This window comes from Centruroides sculpturatus, unplaced genomic scaffold, assembly GCF_000671375.1.
Source record: "Centruroides sculpturatus isolate CEXI.00-Female unplaced genomic scaffold, Cexi_2.0 scaffold26, whole genome shotgun sequence".
In the NCBI taxonomy this organism is placed as follows: Eukaryota; Metazoa; Arthropoda; class Arachnida; order Scorpiones; family Buthidae; genus Centruroides; species Centruroides sculpturatus.
The window spans coordinates 1,220,856-1,245,958 of NW_019384653.1; the positions used below are offsets into that span (position 1 = coordinate 1,220,856).

The following is a 25,103-nucleotide window of genomic DNA, read 5'->3' on the forward strand; positions in this document are numbered from 1 at the left end:
TTCCACTAGTTGGTATTTCAACTATTTCAATTCTATAATGTGGATCATCTTTGTATGTACTATCAACCAGGATACTTCTTGTCTAAGAAAGTTTTTATGTTACTACAAAAAGAAACCATCTTGGGATAGTTATTCTGGTTAATGTTTTATTAAATATCTTAAATCTTGTCAATACTGTACACACACACACACACTGCTTGTACTGTACAAACTCAACATTATGATATCTGCTAACAATGCATGTCACTAAAAATTTGTCATACTTTTGTTGAAAATTTGCTTTTACCATACATTTCTTGATGTAATTAATACAAGGGCAGACTGAAAAGTTTCTGAAATCACTGCTAGAGAGTGAGTTGGAAATATTTTTCCCACACTGCATTAGCAAATCTTTCATATGTATTAACTCCAGTTTCACATTGATCTGGTCAACAGTTAGATTTTTATAAGCATTGAAAATGCCTGTTCATACATGAAGAAAATTGAAGGAGCAGTTATCAAATTTTTTCATTTGAAGAAAAAAACTAATGGAAATCAAATCCAGGTTGAACAATGTTCTTGGTGATTCATCTCCTTCATTTTCCATGGTAAATTTTTGGGTTTCAGAATTCAAGTGTGGCTCCACACATACAAGTGATGAACCACATTCAGGACATCCAAAAACAGCTACCACTCCAGAAATTATGGATAAAATCCACAACTTGGTGTTAAAAGATTGCCGAATCAAAGTGCTTTAAATTGAGGAAGCCGTGGGCATCTCCTATGAATGAGTAGTTCATATTTTGCATAACAAATTGGGTTAAAAGAAGTTGTCTGCAAGATGAGTGTCACAATTGCTCAAGAAAGAGCAAAAATGCATTCAAGTTAGACTTTCTGTCAAGAGTTTGGAATTGTTTAAAAGAAATCCAATGGATTTCAAGCAATGATTTATGACAATGGATGAGACCTGGATTCACAATTACACACCAAAACAAAAATTCAATCAAGATAGCAGATTAGAGAGGGTAAACATATTCCAAATAAGGTGAAGAACATTCATTTGGTTGGCAAGGTGATGGCATCAGTTTTTTGGGACACCAAAGAAATTTTGTTAATTGACTACTTGAAAAAGAAAAAACTGTCACTGGCAATATACTATGGACAAATATTAATAAACACTTGGACAAGTTCAAAGCAACATTCCAGAAAAAATGCCTAGGTATGATCAAGGAAAAAGTGCTGTTTCACCATGACAATGTGTCCACTCATTCAAGTACAGCTGTTCAGAAAAAACTGGCAGAAATTAAGTTTGAAATTCTTCCACATCCCCAATATCACTGGATTTAGCTCCCTCAGACTTCTCTACCTGTTCCCAAAACTCAAAACATTCCTAGCTGGAAAGAGATTTTGGTCCAATGAAGAGATGATTGAGTCTGTAAACTGCTATTTTGGGGCCTTGGAGAAAATCACTTCTGGGAGGGAATCGAAAAGCCAGAGAAACATTAAATCAAGTGTGTTAAGATTTGAGGAGATTATGTTGAAAAATAAATTGTAACTTGGAAATAATTTATTTTGTTTCCACTGTCATTACAGAAACTTTTCAATCCACCTCGTATATGGAATGGTCCACTTTAATCAATCCACTATAATAAACATGCTCAATCTCATTAATCTATTACAGTAACAGCATAAGCACTTGGATAAAAATGTTGGTAAAAGTTGTGCAGCACTTTCAAATAATATTGCATTTCCAATACTTTAAACAGTACTTAGTATAATTGCAAGTGGAAAGATGTGAACATCAAATCCAGTGTTGATTAGCAGAGTTTTAGTTTACTAAAATTGAAATAAAAATTAAAACTACATGTATATAATGCAAAACTGAAACTCAGGAATGAATAAAACAAAGTTAGTATTGATTCAGAAGAGTTTAGCAGAGAAAATGAAGAGATTATAAGCAGGTTACAGTGATATACAACTTATTTTACTTGCAATAAATACTGATTCTGTTGACATAAATTTGTCTCAAGTTGTTTATTAAGAAAAAACCTTTGATTGAACACACAGAAATTAAGGCATGTCTTAGATTTGAGTAAATACAGTAGGTTATAAGCTTACAGATAAGTAATTCATATTATGTTTAAACTGAAAAGCTAAATAATTAAAATTAAATAATTATAACTCATTACTTTCAATATAAAAGACTAATCACAGTAATTAATCTACGAATTTCATTGCAACAAATTATTTCACAAATAATTTACATTGCATTAATGCCATCATATTATATAAATTTATTAGCTATGCTAAATAAAATTCTTTTCTAAAGAATTATGCATATATAATAAATAACATTCATATTAAAAAATTTAAAACAAAATATTCTTTCAAATTTTTCTTAAAATAATTTTAATTTATTAAAATAAATTGAATTTACTATTAATTTTTTCATATATAAATCTTACCATATGGTGAATATACTCTCAAATTAATTGGAAGTGATGAAATTCCTTTGTTACTACCAGTACATCTATCTGTTTCATCTTCAATTTCCTTGCGAATAGCATCAAAATCTGTAAATTTTTTACCTCTGCAATGAAGAAATTCACCCCATTCTGAAATCACAATTTCAAAGATTAATAATAATATTTTTAAGTTACATTGTAAATTTTCATATTTGTGTAAAAAATATTTCAAGCTATTAGAAAAAATGCATCTGTTATAAAATATGTTAATGAGAAATCAATGTTAAAATCACATGCAAATTGGAAACAGTCTAATTCTAAAAAATTAAAGTTTTGCAAGACAGTAAAACCTTGGTTGTATGTTCTGTACTTATATATTATATTTTACATGTCTCAGCTATGTCTCACATAACCTGATCTTATTCTTTTGTTTATTTTTTTCACTTACGTTTAATTTATTGGCCCCAATACCATACAAAAATTCACTTATGTTTTCTTGGTTTTTACTTTTTACCGAGTTGAAATAAAGTACTTTTCAATAAATTGGAAAATTTAAGTTCTGGATATGTTTGTGTATCTCAACCTCTAATTTATAATTGCTTAACGATTTACTACTGTCTTTCATAAAGCAGCTCTTCTTCACTAGTAAAAAATCCAGCAACAAGCTGCATAACTTTCCTGGCAAGAGTTAAAATTGTGTCTGTGTGCCATCTGTTATGAGATTTATTTTAAAAAAACTTTTTCTATTATTAATTAATATGCATCTATGTCCTTAATTTAATCAAAATTATTCTTTCAATCACTATATCAGTGTATTTCTATTAATAAGACTTATCATACTGGTGCATAAGATTACAGCCTCACAGTTACACAGATTAAAATTGTTTTATTTTACAATTACCTGTAATTGTAAAATAAAACAATTTTAATCTGTGTAACTGTGTTAATAATTAATAATAGAAAAATTTTAAAGAATAATTTTTCTATTATTAATTATTATAAAATGGCAAAAAGCTTAATTTTGAGGGTAGAGATGAGTTTTATAAAAAAAAAAAATTGTAAATGCTAATATCAAATAAAATCTTCATTAAATCTGATTCCACTCAAGATATGGCATGTGACCTCCTCTATTTCCCTACCCCTTGACCTTCAATCACAAAAATTTAACAGCATCAATCTCCTAATACACAAACCTCCTTGCAAAAATTCAGAAATTTTCAACAAAAGACACAGGAATTAAGCTTCAAAGCAGGTGAACAAAATTGTGCCTCCCCACATATTAACATCCATACATTAAAAAAAAGAAGTTTTTTTTAATGTTGACTTTCCAAGATTTTTACAAATGACTTTCCAAGATTTTTACATTTTTGGACTCTGGTCCTTGAAACATCAAGAAATACAAACAAAAAAGAAGTTTTTTTCTGTTTGTATTTCTTGATGTTTCAAGAACCAGAGTCCAAAAATGTAAAAATCTTGGAAAGTCATTTGTAAAAATCTTGGAAAGTCAACATTAAAAAAAACTTCTTTTTTTTAATGTATGGATGTTAATATGTGGGGAGGCACAATTTTGTTCACCTGCTTTGAAGCTTAATTCCTGTGTCTTTTGTTGAAAATTTCTGAATTTTTGCAAGGAGGTTTGTGTATTAGGAGATTGATGCTGTTAAATTTTTGTGATTGAAGGTCAAGGGGTAGGGAAATAGAGGAGGTCACATGCCATATCTTGAGTGGAATCAGATTTAATGAAGATTTTATTTGATATTAGCATTTACAATTTTTTTTTTTTATAAAACTCATCTCTACCCTCAAAATTAAGCTTTTTGCCATTTTATAATAATTAATAATAGAAAAATTATTCTTTAAAATTTTTCTATTATTAATTATTAACACAGTTACACAGATTAAAATTGTTTTATTTTACAATTACAGGTAATTGTAAAATAAAACAATTTTAATCTGTGTAACTGTGAGGCTGTAATCTTATGCACCAGTATGATAAGTCTTATTAATAGAAATACACTGATATAGTGATTGAAAGAATAATTTTGATTAAATTAAGGACATAGATGCATATTAATTAATAATAGAAAAAGTTTTTTTAAAATAAATCTCATAACAGATGGCACACAGACACAATTTTAACTCTTGCCAGGAAAGTTATGCAGCTTGTTGCTGGATTTTTTACTAGTGAAGAAGAGCTGCTTTATGAAAGACAGTAGTAAATCGTTAAGCAATTATAAATTAGAGGTTGAGATACACAAACATATCCAGAACTTAAATTTTCCAATTTATTGAAAAGTACTTTATTTCAACTCGGTAAAAAGTAAAAACCAAGAAAACATAAGTGAATTTTTGTATGGTATTGGGGCCAATAAATTAAACGTAAGTGAAAAAAATAAACAAAAGAATAAGATCAGGTTATGTGAGACATAGCTGAGACATGTAAAATATAATATATAAGTACAGAACATACAACCAAGGTTTTACTGTCTTGCAAAACTTTAATTTTTTAGAATTAGACTGTTTCCAATTTGCATGTGATTTTAACATTGATTTCTCATTAACATATTTTATAACAGATGCATTTTTTCTAATAGCTTGAAATATTTTTTACACAAATATGAAAATTTACAATGTAACTTAAAAATATTATTATTAATCTTTGAAATTGTGATTTCAGAATGGGGTGAATTTCTTCATTGCAGAGGTAAAAAATTTACAGATTTTGATGCTATTCGCAAGGAAATTGAAGATGAAACAGATAGATGTACTGGTAGTAACAAAGGAATTTCATCACTTCCAATTAATTTGAGAGTATATTCACCATATGGTAAGATTTATATATGAAAAAATTAATAGTAAATTCAATTTATTTTAATAAATTAAAATTATTTTAAGAAAAATTTGAAAGAATATTTTGTTTTAAATTTTTTAATATGAATGTTATTTATTATATATGCATAATTCTTTAGAAAAGAATTTTATTTAGCATAGCTAATAAATTTATATAATATGATGGCATTAATGCAATGTAAATTATTTGTGAAATAATTTGTTGCAATGAAATTCGTAGATTAATTACTGTGATTAGTCTTTTATATTGAAAGTAATGAGTTATAATTATTTAATTTTAATTATTTAGCTTTTCAGTTTAAACATAATATGAATTACTTATCTGTAAGCTTATAACCTACTGTATTTACTCAAATCTAAGACATGCCTTAATTTCTGTGTGTTCAATCAAAGGTTTTTTCTTAATAAACAACTTGAGACAAATTTATGTCAACAGAATCAGTATTTATTGCAAGTAAAATAAGTTGTATATCACTGTAACCTGCTTATAATCTCTTCATTTTCTCTGCTAAACTCTTCTGAATCAATACTAACTTTGTTTTATTCATTCCTGAGTTTCAGTTTTGCATTATATACATGTAGTTTTAATTTTTATTTCAATTTTAGTAAACTAAAACTCTGCTAATCAACACTGGATTTGATGTTCACATCTTTCCACTTGCAATTATACTAAGTACTGTTTAAAGTATTGGAAATGCAATATTATTTGAAAGTGCTGCACAACTTTTACCAACATTTTTATCCAAGTGCTTATGCTGTTACTGTAATAGATTAATGAGATTGAGCATGTTTATTATAGTGGATTGATTAAAGTGGACCATTCCATATACGAGGTGGATTGAAAAGTTTCTGTAATGACAGTGGAAACAAAATAAATTATTTCCAAGTTACAATTTATTTTTCAACATAATCTCCTCAAATCTTAACACACTTGATTTAATGTTTCTCTGGCTTTTCGATTCCCTCCCAGAAGTGATTTTCTCCAAGGCCCCAAAATAGCAGTTTACAGACTCAATCATCTCTTCATTGGACCAAAATCTCTTTCCAGCTAGGAATGTTTTGAGTTTTGGGAACAGGTAGAGAAGTCTGAGGGAGCTAAATCCAGTGATATTGGGGATGTGGAAGAATTTCAAACTTAATTTCTGCCAGTTTTTTCTGAACAGCTGTACTTGAATGAGTGGACACATTGTCATGGTGAAACAGCACTTTTTCCTTGATCATACCTAGGCATTTTTTCTGGAATGTTGCTTTGAACTTGTCCAAGTGTTTATTAATATTTGTCCATAGTATATTGCCAGTGACAGTTTTTTCTTTTTCAAGTAGTCAATTAACAAAATTTCTTTGGTGTCCCAAAAAACTGATGCCATCACCTTGCCAACCAAATGAATGTTCTTCACCTTATTTGGAATATGTTTACCCTCTCTAATCTGCTATCTTGATTGAATTTTTGTTTTGGTGTGTAATTGTGAATCCAGGTCTCATCCATTGTCATAAATCATTGCTTGAAATCCATTGGATTTCTTTTAAACAATTCCAAACTCTTGACAGAAAGTCTAACTTGAATGCATTTTTGCTCTTTCTTGAGCAATTGTGACACTCATCTTGCAGACAACTTCTTTTAACCCAATTTGTTATGCAAAATATGAACTACTCATTCATAGGAGATGCCCACGGCTTCCTCAATTTAAAGCACTTTGATTCGGCAATCTTTTAACACCAAGTTGTGGATTTTATCCATAATTTCTGGAGTGGTAGCTGTTTTTGGATGTCCTGAATGTGGTTCATCACTTGTATGTGTGGAGCCACACTTGAATTCTGAAACCCAAAAATTTACCATGGAAAATGAAGGAGATGAATCACCAAGAACATTGTTCAACCTGGATTTGATTTCCATTAGTTTTTTTCTTCAAATGAAAAAATTTGATAACTGCTCCTTCAATTTTCTTCATGTATGAACAGGCATTTTCAATGCTTATAAAAATCTAACTGTTGACCAGATCAATGTGAAACTGGAGTTAATACATATGAAAGATTTGCTAATGCAGTGTGGGAAAAATATTTCCAACTCACTCTCTAGCAGTGATTTCAGAAACTTTTCAGTCTGCCCTTGTATTAATTACATCAAGAAATGTATGGTAAAAGCAAATTTTCAACAAAAGTATGACAAATTTTTAGTGACATGCATTGTTAGCAGATATCATAATGTTGAGTTTGTACAGTACAAGCAGTGTGTGTGTGTGTGTACAGTATTGACAAGATTTAAGATATTTAATAAAACATTAACCAGAATAACTATCCCAAGATGGTTTCTTTTTGTAGTAACATAAAAACTTTCTTAGACAAGAAGTATCCTGGTTGATAGTACATACAAAGATGATCCACATTATAGAATTGAAATAGTTGAAATACCAACTAGTGGAAACAATGACTTGCCTCCAAAACATGCTGTGAAACACTTAACAAGAAGTCAATTACAGGTTAAATATGTGCTAATAAAGACATCCATACCAAAGTTTACTAAATTTCTTAAGTGCTTATGACTTTGTGATTAAAAAGAAAACTTTGAGTTCCTATATTCACTACAAAATAAAAATATTTTTCCATTTTTGTCATGGATTTTTTTCTTTCTGAAAATTAAATATTTTAATCAGTTAAAAATTAAATATACTTTATTTTATGATAAACAAAAGTTATATTTTTGTATTATGAAATAATATAAATAATAATTTCACCTGTAATGAACTAATCAAAATCTGATTTTTTGAAACTGAAACAAAGCAATTACTCCATTAGATAACTGTTTTTAGTGACAATTATTTAATGGAGTAATTGAGAAAAGCACTTTATAAGTCAGAAAGTGTTTTGTCTGTGATCAAAGTTCAATGCAACTTCATGACCATTAAACATTTTTTGTGCAGATATGTATGGTTCGGCAAGTCCAATGTCGTGACAAAGCCAGATTTTTGAAATTTGAAATTCAGCTGTGAGATATTCTGGGTCAAATTTCTCCATGTAAACTCTATGGGTTGATTGTCAGTTGTAGGCTTGTCATGTGCTACATCTCAATTGAGTTTATAATATACTGTTAATTAACATTGGTCTCTATGACAACTTTTTATTTTAATTACATGCATTTAACATGCATGTTGTCATGACTAAATTAACTTTTGAAAAGTTGCACATGTGGATGTTTTAAACATTTCTTGATGTTTCTGAAGAGCTATGATGATGGACATGCACATCCCCCTCCCATACTTTCAGGTTTTAATTAAACTGCTTTAGACAGAACATTAGAAGCAAATCGCCACATTTGTGTTTTTGTGTCAAGCCAAAATTGAAAACTCTATGCTGTGGCACTCAGTTTTCTTTTCCTAGAAAATACCTAGTTATTTTATTTCAATCAAGCAAATTTTATTATAAAGAATTCTATGTATTATATATAGAATAAAAATAGATTTTATTACTTAATAATTTAATTTTATAATAAATAATTATTATTATTTATTATAATTGTTCAGATTGTTAACATTTTAATATAGCTTTTCTTTTTCCAATACAGTTTTGAATTTAACCTTAATTGATTTGCCTGGGTTAACAAAAGTACCTGTCGGTGACCAGCCTCCAGATATTGAAGTTCAAATTAGAGAAATGATTTTATCATTTATTCGGAAAGAAAACTGTCTCATTTTGGCAGTGACACCTGCAACTCAGGATTTAGCAACATCAGATGCATTAAAACTTTCAAAAGAAGTAGATCCAGAAGGTAATGTATAAAGATCTCACAATTTTATCTGTTTTTAAGTAATATAATTTTGAAAAATTGTTAATATTTGTAATACCGTTTATTTTGATTGTTTATTTGTTATAATAATTTAAATGATTGTTTTTTGTACTTTGTATTATATCAATATTATTAGGAGAGGCCATTAGTTTTTTAATCCAAGAAACCTGTATAAAATAGATCTGATTACAATTCATCAATTCTAATTCTAATTGAAATTACAAAATTCAAACTACATTTTTGAAAGACATTACAGAACTATGAACTTTGAAAATGAAATCAATCGGTCAATTTATTCTGTCATATGAATATTAATTATCGTCACAATAGCAATTAAATGATTATGCCTTTTCTAAAATTGTAACTTTGAGGACATACCTAAGTTCAATGACAATGCATTTAATGTTTTAGGAGATGGTCCCACCCCACCATCCTTCACCCCAATCTCACAAAACATGATCACTAAAAGCATTTAAAAAATTTTTTAATATATTAAAATTATTTATTTGCTCATATTTTATGACCATAATTTTTTTATGAAACTATGAGCACTAAGTTGGCTCTATGGAGGACTTATCACACACTATNACTTTTGTGGACCATTTCTCATAAAATATAAGAATCAAAGAAGAGGTACGTATAATAAAATTTATGTGTGTATCTTTATCTGCTTGGTGACTCGAGCCATACATCTTGAAATAGTATCTGATCTCACATCTGATTCATTTATTGCAACATTAAAGAGATTTTTCTCAAGACGCAGTAAAAGTGCCAAATTATTTATGGATAATGCAAAAACATTTATTGGAGCCCAGGCAGAATTGAAACAATTGTACAATATGGTGAATAAGCCAGATGAAAAATTGGCTAGTTATTTGTCATCAGAAAACATTCAGTGGAACTTCAATCCCCCTAGAGCCCCAAACTTCGGTGGATTGTGGGAGGCAGGAGTTAAATCATTCAAGTATCATTTAAAAAGAGTTGTAGGTGGTACAATCTTGACATAAGAAGAGTTTCTCACCATCACCAATCAAATTGAGGGAATTTTAAACAGTCGCCCCATTTCCCCGTTATCAGTGGATCCAGATGATCTTGAGGTATTAACACCTGCTCATTTCCTTATAGGTAGACCAATTGACACGCTACCAAATATTGATCTCAAATCTCTATCAGATAATAGACTTTCACATTGGCAACGTGTAACAAAAATGACGCAAATCATTTGGAAACGGTGGACTAATACATATTTAAATAATTTACAACAACGGAATAAGTGGATGATTGAAAGAGAAAATATTAAAATAGGGACATTAGTCATTATCAAGGAAGATAATATACCTATCTTTAAGTGGTTAGTGGGAAGAATTACAGAAGTTTTCCCAGGGTCTGACGGTAAAGTAAGAGTTGTAAGTGTAAAAACAAAAAATGGTTTATTTAAACGCAGTGTATCGAAAATTTGTATTCTACCTTTGGAGAACTGAAATTGTGTTTTGTAAAAAAAAAAAAAAATTTGTTGTTTTGTAAGTATGTAACTTGTTGAACCTTGGAAGGTTCAACAAGTTACATACTCCCCCTAACTAGGCGGGAGGATGTTAAGTTCAGTGTAACATGTGTGAGACATGTGTCAGGTGTGTGGATGTCAGCAGGTGGTGATGGACAGTCCACAGCTTGGTCACACATGTGGGGTGGGTGAGGTGACGGTGTCCCCGGGCGTGTGGGGGAGATTGTCCCGCCTAGTTAGGGGTGTGTAGAGTCAGAGAGAGTGTGTGTACTGACCAGGCAGCTAACAGAGTGAGTAGCTGTGTGGCTGGTCCAGTATTGTAACTATCAAAAAATGGTGGAGTGCCAGAGAGTCACTCGCTGATTTGGAGAAATTAAAGTGTTTTTATTTTTTGTGTTGTTATTGTTAAAAAAAAAGCGTGTACTGTGTTCTTTTTGACTGTCTATCCGAAAACATTCTACACCACCACCATCATCACTACATTTGTATACAACAATGCTTGATTGCACATTTACATTAAAGGAAGAAAAATGTAATGGAGGAAGGAATAAAGAGCAACTAAGTGTTTTAGTATGCTGCAACAGTAATGGATCAGAAAATTTTATTCTGATGGTTATGTGTAAATCTCCCAAACTGCAATGTTTTAAGGATATTGCCTATAGAATACACATCAAATAAAAGTGTTTGGATGAAAACAACACTTTTTGAAGAATGGTTAAAAGCATGGAATTCTAAATTTATAAAGAAACAAAATTGCAATATGATACTGTTTCTGGATCAGTGTCCAGTCTATCATCCTCATACAAAACAAAAATGAAATTTTTCCTTCAATTGCCTAGTATTATGTATCAATAATTAATGATTAAACCATTAGATCTTGGCATTATAAAAAAATTTCATACCTGCTTTAGACAATTGTTTGTATTTTGCTATTAGAGAGAGAGAGAGAGGGAAGAAAGAAGAAAATAAACTAAAAATCAGCATTTTTTTCAGGTTAGTACAGTAAACTTAATATTGTTATTGTAATAAAAAACATAATATATAGTTTTTATTTTTAATATTTAAGCATTAAATTATTGATATTTGCATCCTCATGAAGAAAAGTTATAGTAAAGACAATCAAAATTACTTTCTCAAAGTAGGCTTTTCCAAGAGTCTCAAAAGTAAGACACAGACAGAAAATGATTCATTTAAACCAACCAATAGAATGGGACAGAATACTTAATGTTATTTTTCATGATTATGTGGCAGTGGATGATAAAATTTAAAACTTTATATATGCTGAGTATTGATCAGATACCTTAAGAAATATTGTCACTTGAAGACATTTTAAGTAGAGAAAAGGGAGGGTTGGCAAAAGTGAGATGATAATCCATTACAAATCTCAATTTAAAAAAGTGCACTTGATAACTTAACTATTATCAGATACTATGTATTAATAATCAATAATATGGATCAAGAAAAATTGAAATGTAAAACCAATTTTGAATTACAGTAGAGCATTGATTATCCGACCCCCGATCAACCATCACATCGGCTAACCGACCGCGTTCTAGTCGGCAAATTCAAATGTCTGCTGGTGATGCGGCGCTATAATATTTGGCTATGTTTTGGCTACTTTAATATTATTTTCGTTAAACTTTTGGTGTTTTAGCCGGCAACACTAGCTCGACCATTAAAGGGAGGCCAGTATTTAAACGAGGCTTAATTTTCTAATTATGAGTGGTGGTTTGTTTTGTGAGCAATAAAATAATTTTAAAATAATTTTTAACGACACAATAGCGACAATTATTATTTAAAATAAAATTTTGTTAGGCTTAACATCAATGAAAATTCAACGTGAAGTAGGTTAATAGCGATATACTAATATACTAATTACATGGGATATACTAATATACTATACTAATAATGTATTTTACATACTTTTCGGTTATCCGTTTTTTCAGTTATCCGACCAACCCCAGTCCCCAACTGAGTCGGATAATCGATGCTCTACTGTATTAATATACAAAATACACTATATGGTGTTCAAAATGACAAAAATAATCACAGACACGGTTTCAAGAATGTAATACAAAATACACACAAAAAATTGTAAAACTAAAGTCAGTGTGTTTAAAAAAAATTATTGCAATTTTTATATTTTAGTGTATTTTTACCTTAGTTTTTCTTGTTATTTTAATAATTTTTTTAAAATTTTATTTTGGATGTTGTAATTTCTTGTTTTATCAGTTTAATCATCAATCATTTTATCTTAATCTATTTATTACATATATATAATATAAAGTTTTTAATTGTCATTCTATTCCAATAATTTTTTTATTAGATATATAATTATAGCTTAATAAATACTTTACATAAATGAAAATAAAAATAATTTTATTTGCTGTATTTACTTTTCCAATGTTATGTTATCCAATGTATATTAAAAAATGTGTAAAATCAACATTTAATTGATCTGTATATGTATAAGAATGATACAGTTGCTCCTTAAATGCACATTCACAGTCTCGCCTGGCTTGTCCATAAAGAAAGGCAGTTCCCAGTTTATCATTTATGCATTTTTCTTTCAGACTCTCTTCAAAAGTAGATAACAAATGTTTTACTGTATTATAATAATATTTTGAAACTGTATAAGATTTCATTTAGTTTATTAGAACTATTCATTTTTATTAATCTATGTATTGAAATACTATACATCAAATATGAGATAATGGAATATTTTATCTGTCATTTATTAACCTTTATATATATTTAACAGTAATTCTCAATCTTTTTGAGCTATTGGGCATACTTCAAATTTGCATAAAAGTGAAGCAAAAGTGCAGATGTTAAAGATCAACATTATTTTTTTATGTTAAAAATATATGAATACTAAAAAGTTAAGAAACAATTAGCATTTTTAAAATTATTATTTGAAATTTTGTGGCACTTTTATGAGAAGTTACAATGTGTAGATTGAGAACCACTGCATTATAATATAAACAGAACCTGAAGATAAAAATAATGATATACATTTAATATTAAATTCAACTAATTTTTAACTTATATTTTATAAATTCACTAGCTGTTACCCGCGACTTCGTCAGCGGAGGTTTTGCAAGCAAACCCCATTTACATCCAATATTTCAATAACCATAGTAATTGTTATATAACACCTACCGCTGAAGAGAATTGCCGAAAATCAAACGAACTATTTTCAATTTGATCAATTTTCTGAAACGTTTACAATCGTTCTATAATCGAACCAATACGCAATAACAAATTCGAATTTAAAACGGTTCGAACATTTTTAAAATCGAAATAGATAAAAATATTTATAACAATGTCTGAAATGTTATTAATTTAATACACCTAAGTACTCGATGAAAACTATATTCTCTCCCTCACCCCCCGCGGGGAAATTTCTAAAAATCCCTTCTTAGTGTACATTCTCATGGCATACCCTACTACAACGCAGATAAAAACAAAAAATCGCATCTAAAATAGCGCAGTAGAAGCCGTTCTTCCGGTTAAGCCTTAATGCTCTCCCTCACCCCCCCGCGTTGGAATTTCGAAAAATCCTTTCTTAGTGTGCGTTTCCATGACGTACCCTAACTGTGTACCAAATTTCACCTCTTTAGGTTAAGCGGTTTGCTCTGGGCGATGATGAATCAGTGAATGAATGAATGAGTCAGTCAGGACAAGCAATTTTATATATTTAGATTAATAAATTCTAAAAATAAAGTTTTCAATTGTTAGAGTTTAAAAAAAATAAATAAAAAATAAAAATATTTCAAATAGTTATTTTTACAAATCATAGATTTTATTTTCCTACAAAAGGAATTTATCTAAACAAAAATCCAGCAATGAGTTGCATAACTTTTCCAGCTGTTTGAGATTTTATTTTAAAACAACATTTATATTATTAATTATAATAAATATAATTTGGATGTTGTACCATCTGTTATGAGATTTTGTTATAAAAACTTTTTTTTATTGTTAATTATCATAAAATGGCAGAAAGCTTAATTTTGAGGGTAGGGATAAGTTTTATAAAAAAAATTGTAAATGCTAACAAGTAAAATCTTCATTAAGTCCATCCATTGTATCTCTCAACCCCATCAACCTTTAATTAATCACCAAAATTTAACTGCATCAATGCCTCTTATATACAAGTTACCATGCCAAATTTTGTTCCTTAATTTTTACCCCATCCTGAGATATTAAATGAAATAGATACAGATACATATATATACAGAATTTTTTCCCCTTTTTTGAGCAAGAGTTTGAAAAAACAGAAATCTGCAAAAAACTCAGAGGGTCAAATTTGACACAATTCGAATACTTTTTCTTATGTATATGCAGCAGTTGGAAAAGTAAAAATGAATGAAAACATGGAAAGATGATTTCAAACAATCAAAGAAAAAGAAAGCTTACCAGTGGAATTTATAAAATAGAGACATATGCCACTATTTGGAAAAATTCAGAGAAAAAAAATGATTTGAAATTTTCCAAAACTCAATTGAAAAATAAAGACCAAATACATATAAATTATATAATCAAAGACCATTACTTTAAATCAGTGGTTCCCAATATTTTTGGACTTCTGGCACACTTCATCATGCAAAGGCTGTGACACATTTCAGTATTAAATATTACTGAACCAGCCAACAGGTTGATCACAGACTAATACTTTTTCTATGATACTTACCTGGAACAATTTTAAAATATACAGTATAAAATCCATAATCAAGCCATTCATTAGTTTGACATTTAGAAATCTGACTAATGCATTATTACAGGCATTATTGCCAAGTTATACATGCTTCCCACTAGTTTAAACTAGAGTTCTCACTAAATTTGAACAACTTCTCACTAATCATGGTATAATACCAAGCCCAAGCTTGAACACTCCATCTTGGATACAATGTTAAAGATTGTATATGACCAGCCTAGTCACATTAGGCTGGTCGAAAAAGGTTCAGTTTCAGGGCCTTATAACAAAATATTGTTATAAGGCACTTTTCCTCTAAAATATTGTTGATATAAAAATCAGGCCCCCAAAATTACTGTACCTCTCACTAAATTTCCCTTGATCAATCTGATTTTTCACTAAATTTAGTGGAAATCCACCAACATGGCAACACTAATTATCAGCAACATCAGTTGCTTGGATGTTTTGATCAGTAGTCTAACTTATTTTGAATTTACTCATTGTAGCTGTATATTCGTTCAGTGAATGGTTGTCTCTTTAATCCAAAAATATTTCTCTCAGTAGACTATCTTACAGCAAGTCAGGTCAAAAGAAAGAAGAGGAAAGGTAGGGAACAGGTAGGGGAGGAAGGAGTGGGTGGGAGAGAGAGGTGAAATGGCTATGGAAAGAGTGGAAGAAAAGGAGTAGTTTGAGATCCCAAAACTGACAACCATCACAAATAGTTACAAATAACAGCTGTACAAGGTATTAATTACAGCATGCCTTTTCGGAAAGATGATACAAAACATAAACATTACGCACCAGTGGTATATAACAACAGACCGACACTGACGCTAAACAATTTTCAGCAATCCTTAAGCATTAATACCACAACATACATTGGCGTGTTTATAGTAGGTATTCCTGATGAAACCAGTCCTCCAAGACTGACACATTTAGCACTATCAACTATGGGATGGAAGGAGATCACAAACCATGTCTTGGCTTTCCCTGGCGGTAGGATTATCTTGAGAATTCACTAGAGAACACTCAATTCTAAGTTCCAGTGTTGTCTGTTGAGCTGGATGGGTCTGAGTTCAGATGGGTTGTATATTACAGAGATTGTACTAAAGTTGATAACAAATAGAAGTACATTTAATTATTTTTTTTAAATTTGTCACCTATTTACCAATAATACAATTAATATGCAAACATTTTCAATCAGTTTCAGAGATTATCACAAGTTACAAATTCTTCAATTCATATAATTAAAATTCACAAAAAATTGCAATAAATTAAGCTTTCATGTTCATATCCATTCTCAAACAAAAAATACAATACAAAAACTCTTATCTAAAGCTAACATACAGAATGCAATCAAATATATAGCTTGACTAGTCTTTTCAGACAGTCGAGAATTTTCATGGCTATCCAGAACTTTATTCAGTCATTAAATATTCAAGATTCCAAAATTATCATAAATAAGGTACTAAGAATATATGCTTCCAATATTTAACAAAACAGATTTGGTGTGTGATCAAGAGTTTATACTATTATTTGTATCTACAAAAGTGAGTAGTGAAAACATTCAGCAGACAAGCCATCATATGACACAATCATGTCCATCATACAAAATTGTCAGATTGGGCCATATTATAGTCTGATAAATTGGTAGTTCATTTGGATTTAACTATAAATTAGGTTTTTAGTTGATGTTCTTACAGTGTGATTGTAAAGATCCTCTATAGTGGGTGGAGAAACAGGAAAAGCTTCCAGGAACAAAGTAATGATATTACAGCAGACTCAAAAAGTAATGCATATTGAAAGAGTTAAAGTTAGTTATGAATTCACCTGGCTGAGCCACATAGGCATGGTCCACTGTGGAGGATCTTTACAATTGTGCTGTGTTAGAAGTACTTGAAAAATTCTGCAAAATCACTTACAAAAAATTACTCCAAAATCAAAATTACATAACAATATACCAAGGTCCATCCAAGTATGACCTGGACTCAAATGGCACCAAATATATGATCTAGATTTTATAAGTAAACACCATAGGGCAAATTGCGATGTTTACTTAAGGAAAAAGTTCAATTTATATGGATCAAATGGTTTTCAATATTGCTAGCATGATTTTAAAAAGAACCAGAAACTGGCTTTAGTTGTACTTTAAAGGTGAAACCATAATGGTTTAGATGCTTTTTCTTTCTATAAAAAGCTTCCATTAGTCCAAATTTCTATTTAAATTTATTTATTTATTTTATTTATTTAAATAACATCAGATGACTACATCAGTAAGCTAGAATATAGTTTGCTGAATCATATCAAAAGTTCTTACAGGAGAACATTTTTCAGAACAGCAATACTTCAATAATAATTGGTTTCCAATAAAGAGAGAAATTTTGAACTAGCCAGCAGGTAATCTAGATCTAAAATCCATTGAAAACTTATGGGAAATTTTAGTTAAAAGATGTACAAAAACTGAAGCAATTTCAAATTACCTCTAAGTTTAAAAAGCAAATTATGGAATGCAATTTCTATTAAAACTTTACAATGCATGGTAGATTCAATGCTGAACAGAATTTTCTGTATGATAACTACAGATGATATATAATATTAAAACTAAGACTTTTAAATGATTATTTTTAATTTTTATGCTTCAGCTATTTAAATACAGTAGAGCGTCGTTTATCCGAATCAATTGGGGACTGAGGTTGTTCGGATAACTTATTTTTCGGATAACCGATTATGTACGAAAAAAATATATTAACCTATCCCATGTTGAAATTTTTCTTCGTTGCNTTACTGAAATATTGACACTAATTAACTATATACAAACTTCCAATGCAAACAAGAAATCACATTATTTCAATTAAAAAATTTCCCTCTGAAAGATGTTAGATAGATAACCACATGACTCTATTGTTAAAGGAAAAGTATGATGTACAGGGGAAAGACACTGCTAATTTGAGGTGGAGAGCATATATTTTAAGTTAAATAAATTAAAAATATGATTAAAAATTGCAGCTCAGCATTGTGACAATGTCACAAAATAATTTCTCATTGAGACATTATTTTTTCTCTTCTTATTAAATAATAATGTCTGAAATATGAGAAAGTACTTTCAGTAAGTAATTCCTGCAATTTTGGTTCTATTTCTCTTATATGATCTCAAGTTATTTTTAACAAATATTTTAGAAAATAATAAGAGATCACCATGTTCTACTTAGAGATATCAAATGTTAATTTTATTTTCTTCTTCTTGTGTCGATTCCGGCCATCTTTGGACCACGACAAACAAAATAAATATATTGAAAAATATAAAAACCAAAAAAAATATACTTTAGAAGTTGATCTAGTATCAAAAACATTGGATTCAGCATGACAAACTATCCTCAGAAAAACACCACACAAAAGTGCCAGTGCCGCCAGCTAAAACACACACACCAACAAAAAAAATATTGGAGTAGCCCAAGATATAGCCAAAGATTGCAGCGCCACAGAACTAGTGAAAATTTAAATTTGCCGACTGGAATGCTTTCGGATAAACAATGCTCTACTGTAATAGCTTACAAGACAGTTTTGAAATGGTGCATACATAATTTATCCTTTAGCTCGCATATTTTTAAATAAAAATATTTGAATTCTGTTTTCAGAAATTGTTCTAGATATATTTTCTTGAAGTGATGTCACTATTTAAATCACAATTAAATACATTTTGCATAAAAAACTAAAATTTGTTGTATGTGTATTGAAAAACCACAGTGGGACTATCCATATTTCTTTCACTTTACTGTCTAGTCTAAAAAAACAACGTTAGATTTTAATACAGTAGGTGATCGGTTAACGAACATAATTTGTTCCAAGACTTTGTTTGCTATTTGAATTGTTCGTTAAACGATTATTAATTTACCATAGGTTTTTACGGGAATTTGATTAATTTGTTCTGGAGATTCCAAAAAATAAAAAAATATACACTTTCTTACTACGTTTATTTATATGTAATAATAAAAATACATATATACACAGTCTTGCATTTTTATTAGTCATGTTTTTTCTGTTTCTGGGGGTTAAAGAATCTGTCTAATGTCGATTGCTTTTCTCTCTTCTTTAGGATTTTTCAGTAGTAATTAATAGCATTGTAATTGTAGAGATCCCTAAGCCTATTAACCTCAACTTGGTTTGGATGCCATTATAAGATTGTTATTCTGACATCCTCCCACTTCTTCAAAAGATGTTTAATAGCAGATATCAGCATTAATCCTCTTTTTTAGAAGAAAATATCTCGCTGAGTTTCTTGGTGTTCTTCATTCAAGAGTTCTTGGCGTTCTTCTGTCATCAGATCAGTTTCAGGTTCTATTATGAGCTCTTCAATGTTCTTTATTTCTCAGATCTGATTTTTGTTACATTTTTAGCTTCTTGAGTCTCCTTGATTATACTCTATCTTTCTTAGATAAGATTGAACTGTGGCTTACCGTAGACCTGTTCGAGCCATACTGCCCAGCAACATCAGACATCTTCTGCCCACTCTCTACCTTTGCTATTATACTCTCACCTTTTGAAAAAAAAAAAAAAAAACTGATGCAAAACTTGATGAGTGCCTGCCCGACAGTCTCGCAAATACTATAAAAGAATTGTTTCTGTCAGAAAAATAAAAGACTGGAATTACAAGGGAGAGTTTCAAAGTTCAGTTGAGCATTGATGCTGATGTCTCCCGCACTCTGAAAAGTTCTGAACTATTGCCTGAAGATGAGGGAAGATCAATCGGTATTCACTATTTTATGTCGCTTCTTATGTTTGTTCTGTGTTCATTATCCAATTTGTTCATTAACCAATCACCCACTGTATATATTATTAATTTGAAGGAAATTTTACAAAAGGGATATATTATTTAAGTCAGTTTATTAACATAAAATTAAACTATTAAATCCTTATGTAAATTCTTAGGATCTTTCAATCTTAAATAATTTACAAGACACTTACAAAATATTTATTAAAAGAATAAATATGAATTTTATAAAGTAATTTATTAAATTACCAGTATTTGAATTAAACAGCTGCAAAACCAATGGACGTCTTGTTACAATGCCAGATCCTCTTGGTAAGAAATCTCTATAATATAAATTAAAGTAAAAAAAATGTTATCCTTCCAATTCTTACTTTATAGTTAATTTTACAAAAATAAGTAATTAATGTAAATTTTATAATAATTAAATTATGTAAGTTTTTATGAGAAATAATTAACATAAAATCAATTATAATTTTGTATTAAATAATCTTTACTGAAATATTGACACTAATTAACTATATACAAACTTCCAATGCAAACAAGAAATCACATTATTTCAATTAAAAAATTTCCCTCTGAAAGATGTTAGATAGATAACCACATGACTCTATTGTTAAAGGAAAAGTATGATGTACAGGGGAAAGACACTGCTAATTTGAGGTGGAGAGCATATATTTTAAGTTAAATAAATTAAAAATATGATTAAAAATTGCAGCTCAGCATTGTGACAATGTCACAAAATAATTTCTCATTGAGACATTATTTTTTCTCTTCTTATTAAATAATAATGTCTGAAATATGAGAAAGTACTTTCAGTAAGTAATTCCTGCAATTTTGGTTCTATTTCTCTTATATGATCTCAAGTTATTTTTAACAAATATTTTAGAAAATAATAAGAGATCACCATGTTCTACTTAGAGATATCAAATGTTAATTTTATTTTCTTCTTCTTGTGTCGATTCCGGCCATCTTTGGACCACGTACAAACAACTAATTATGACTTGTTTTTCCCTCTCCCCTTCCCTTTGTTCTTCTTCCTTTCTTTCCAATACCTCTTCATTCTCTCGCTCTGCTGTTGTCTTTGCTCCTGAGTGAAGAGTCTTCCACGTCTGTTATTTTCCTTTTCCTGAAAACCCTTGAAGTTCTTTATTTTGTTTCTAAACCTTTCCCTGTTCTGGATATCTTCTTCCAATATGCCCATTTCTGCCATGTCTTTTTGAGTGTCATTGATCCATTGATTCTTATTCTTTAGGTTGTTGAAATACATAAAAATTTGTTTCGTTAGCCTATTTTCCCCCATTCTCTTTATATGCCCAAAGAAGCTTACTCGCCTTCTCCGAATTGTATCCGAGAGTCTTGGGACTTTTTGATAAAGCTCTTTATTGCTCCTTAGCACGTAGTTACCATGTTCATCTATTTTTGGCCCCAGAATTTTTCGAAGGATCTTCCTCTCTTTTTTCTCCATATTTTCTATTTCCCCCCTTTTAAGAGTAGCAATACCTTCTGCTGCATAAAGTGCTTGCGGTTTTATCACTGCATTATAATGTCTAATTTTTGCATTAATGGAGATTGATTTTTTGTTGTAAATGTCTTTGGAAAGTTGATAGGCAATTTCCAACTTCCGTGTCCTGGCACAATTTTATTTTATTATTACATTAAAACCATACTTATATCAGAATATATTGTATCAAATTATGAAAATTTGACATTTGCCTCATTGAACTTTAGCACTCTATCTTTACATAAGATAGATATTGAGATAGGAAGATATATGTTATAAGAATTTTCAACACTATGCATGACATTAAAATCAATGTTTCTTGGAACAATCCTGTTTTAATATAAGAATTTAGAGAACATTATACAATCCAACTGCTAGAGCAGATGTATATTTTCTCTAAATATACCAATATAATTTATGTCCATTATGCCACTCAATGAAGAATTGTGGAAAGGAAAACTTTGCATAAAATGTACATTAAATAAATAAATATATTTATTTAATGTATATTTTTATGTTAATTATCAATACGTTGTAAATTCTGATTGATAATTTGTTAATTAAAATTTACTCTTCTGTTATTCAATTCTGCAATTCAAATGTATTTTGTTCTTTGGTAGCTGATGATGGCCTAATAAAGGCTGAAAACATTTCTAGATTAATGAATGGTTTCGGTTTCCTAAAAAGAATATTTCAACTTTACATTTAAATATCTACATTAGATTTACTAAAACTTTGTTAAAAAATAAATGATTCATTAACTAATGAGAAATTCTGCTTTGCACAAGAAATTTGGTATTATATCCTTGATATAATAAAATATCTAAAAAAAATTTTAAAAAAGTAGTTTTTCAGACAAACAGATTCCTACTTAATGGAATCTTAAGTAATATCTATCCTTATGATTACATTAGGAATGAGAAAGAAAAACAAAAAGGTAATGGAAGAGAAATTGCAAAAACAAGCATATTATGTTAGACCAACAAGAACCCTGAATACCAGATTCAAGGATCATTTAGATGATTCTATGAAAAGCAAAATGACAACCTTAACAGAGATGGCATTAGACAAAGAAAAGAAAATAAATTGGAGGAATGCCAGCTTATTGGAAGAAATAAAGGACAAGAAAATTATCAGGAAAATATATAGATTTGGAAGAAAGGTTTGAGATCAGAAGTAATTAATATCAGAAATGGAGATGCATTATTAATGGAAATGGGTAATCAAGTGAAGAAAAAACTTTGATTAAAAGAAAACATCTGAGAGGGGGCACTATGTACAATTTGTCTGTGTAACAGTTTAAAATATTTTTAAGAAAAAGAAAACAAAATATTTTGAAAATGACTAAAACATTAAATTCCTCAGGCATTTATTCAAAAGCAAAAGCTGCAGTTAGCATGGCCAGTAACTCATGCTTTTGAAATGGTCAAGTACTTGACCAGCTCAAAAATATCTAGGCATTAGATAATAAACTGTTTTCTCAGATTGGTCTCTGAAAAATAGTTTCTTAATTTAATTTTAAAATTTTATCCAGAGATTATAGACTGAACAAAGATATATTTTTATGTATTTTCAACAAGAACAAAACACCTCTTACAAAAGGCAAATATAACATATACTCTAATGGAAAGATTTGAATTTGGAGAGTTACCATAAAAACTGATTTCTGCCTTTGTGAGATGGAGACAACTTATTTCAATGAAGAAAAATTTAGTTCAGCAATATACAGTAGGTATGTAAACTAAAAATCTACACAATTTTGACAGGAATATTTGATATCTTTTTTAAAAAATAAAGTTGAGAACATAATGTAGATTGTTGCTTAAATTTCATAGATTTAAATTTATATTGTCATAACAACAATATTTAAAACAAAATGAAGTAGCTTAATGAAGACCAAAGAAGAACTATAGTTGGCAAATTTTACAATGTGAGGAGTGGGGAAAAAGTTTTATAGTTAAACATTTGTGGATATGGGAGTCATAAAAATGATAGTTTACAGCATCACAGAAAGGAAAGTGATAAGACTGTTGCTAAATAACCGGGGAGTGGACAAAAGAGATTTAAAAATGACAGATAGCAAAGGGAATTCCTTTGGAAAAGTCAGTCAGTAAGAAAACTTAAAAGTTCAAAATAGCTCATCACTATGTTAAAAATATACAGATCAAGTGAAATGTCCTTTCAGAGTGAAAATCAACCCCAAAATATAAAAAAAAAAACAACTTGAATTGCTATGATATGTGAGAGCAATTTCAAGACTTTAAATGGGCTGAATGTTATTATGGACAATGAATCATTAATGAAAGCTTTACTTTTACTTTTGACTATGCTGGGAAAGCTGGGAACAGCATGTACTATTGTAAAGATGGGGTTGAAATTGATCCACAGATAAAATTTAAATACCATAAAAAAATTCCTCAGAAAGTGTTGCTTCAGATAGCAATCTCTCTAAAAGGATGATCTTAAGCATTCATAACACTCTCTTGCCTCACCATCAACAAATAATTATACATAAAGGAGTATATTAAGAGGCTGATTCCATTATTCAAAAAACACTACTCAAATGGCCTGTATGTCTTCTGACCAGACCTCGCAACTGTGCATTATGTAGCAGACACAGCTTCTGTGTTAGAAGAAGTAGTCTCATATCAGAAATAGAATAATGTTGTAAAGCTCCTCCTCATAAAATAATGTAAATGTTCCTTAGCTGTGCACAATTGAACAATTCTGGTACCAGCTGAAACAGGTGTACAAAAATGAAGCAGAACTGAAACAATGCACAAAGTCTAAATGCTACCAATTTAATTCACACTATTTTCAAACTTTGTTGGCTGACTTCAAGACCAAAATCAGAAAAACCACTGAGAACTAAGGGTCTTAATTTCAATAATATCGAAGTATCAGTACATCAGGAGGCTTACATTGTATGCTAGAATATCAAATCATATATAATAGCCTAAGGATTAGCATACAATATATTTATGCATGCTATAACTTCAGACATGCCATATAAACCTCCTATTCATATTGGATACCAGAAACTTTGGAATTATCAATAGTTGTTAAGACTAGACACCCATATTTTGTAATTTAAAGATAAAAGAAACTAATTTTGACAATTCTGTATTACTGGATAATCATATTGTAAAAAATAAAGAAGGTTGATTTTTGTGCAAAATTTTTGTTTGTATACTCATAGGATTCAATGTTTGAATTTTGTTTGGAGATAATTATGCTCATGAAAATGCAATTTACATTAAATACTTTCTTCGTTGCTGAATTCTTGCTGCTATGTAAACAACTAATAAAGGTTAATATACTTCAAAGTTAATATATCCCAGATTCAAATACACCTCTAAAAGCCCATCTCACCATTTTCTCCAAAGTATTGATGTTTTTTGCAGTTGAATTCTAATTTCCAATGAATCAGATTTCAGAACAAATCACTGAACGTTCAAATTCAGCACCATCAAAAACTACTAGGTAACATATTTCATTTGTAATATGCTATTCGGTAATTCTATTCAAATGCCATGAGTTTATTGGACAAATAGATATCTTC

General features: G+C 29.7%; 1 protein-coding gene across 2 annotated transcripts in view; it reads right to left on the bottom strand.

The window, feature by feature from the left end:
- Positions 1-25,103, bottom strand: part of LOC111626354 (dynamin-like) — a 116,909-nt gene that overhangs the window by 77,942 nt on the left and 13,864 nt on the right. For both annotated transcript variants that reach the window (XM_023369702.1, XM_023369703.1), the window contains exons 2-3: positions 20,290-20,363; positions 2,445-2,594 (exon numbers count right to left, since the gene is read on the bottom strand). In XM_023369702.1, the coding sequence (XP_023225470.1) occupies positions 2,445-2,594; positions 20,290-20,363 (224 nt within the window). The remainder of the gene's footprint in view (positions 1-2,444; positions 2,595-20,289; positions 20,364-25,103) is intronic.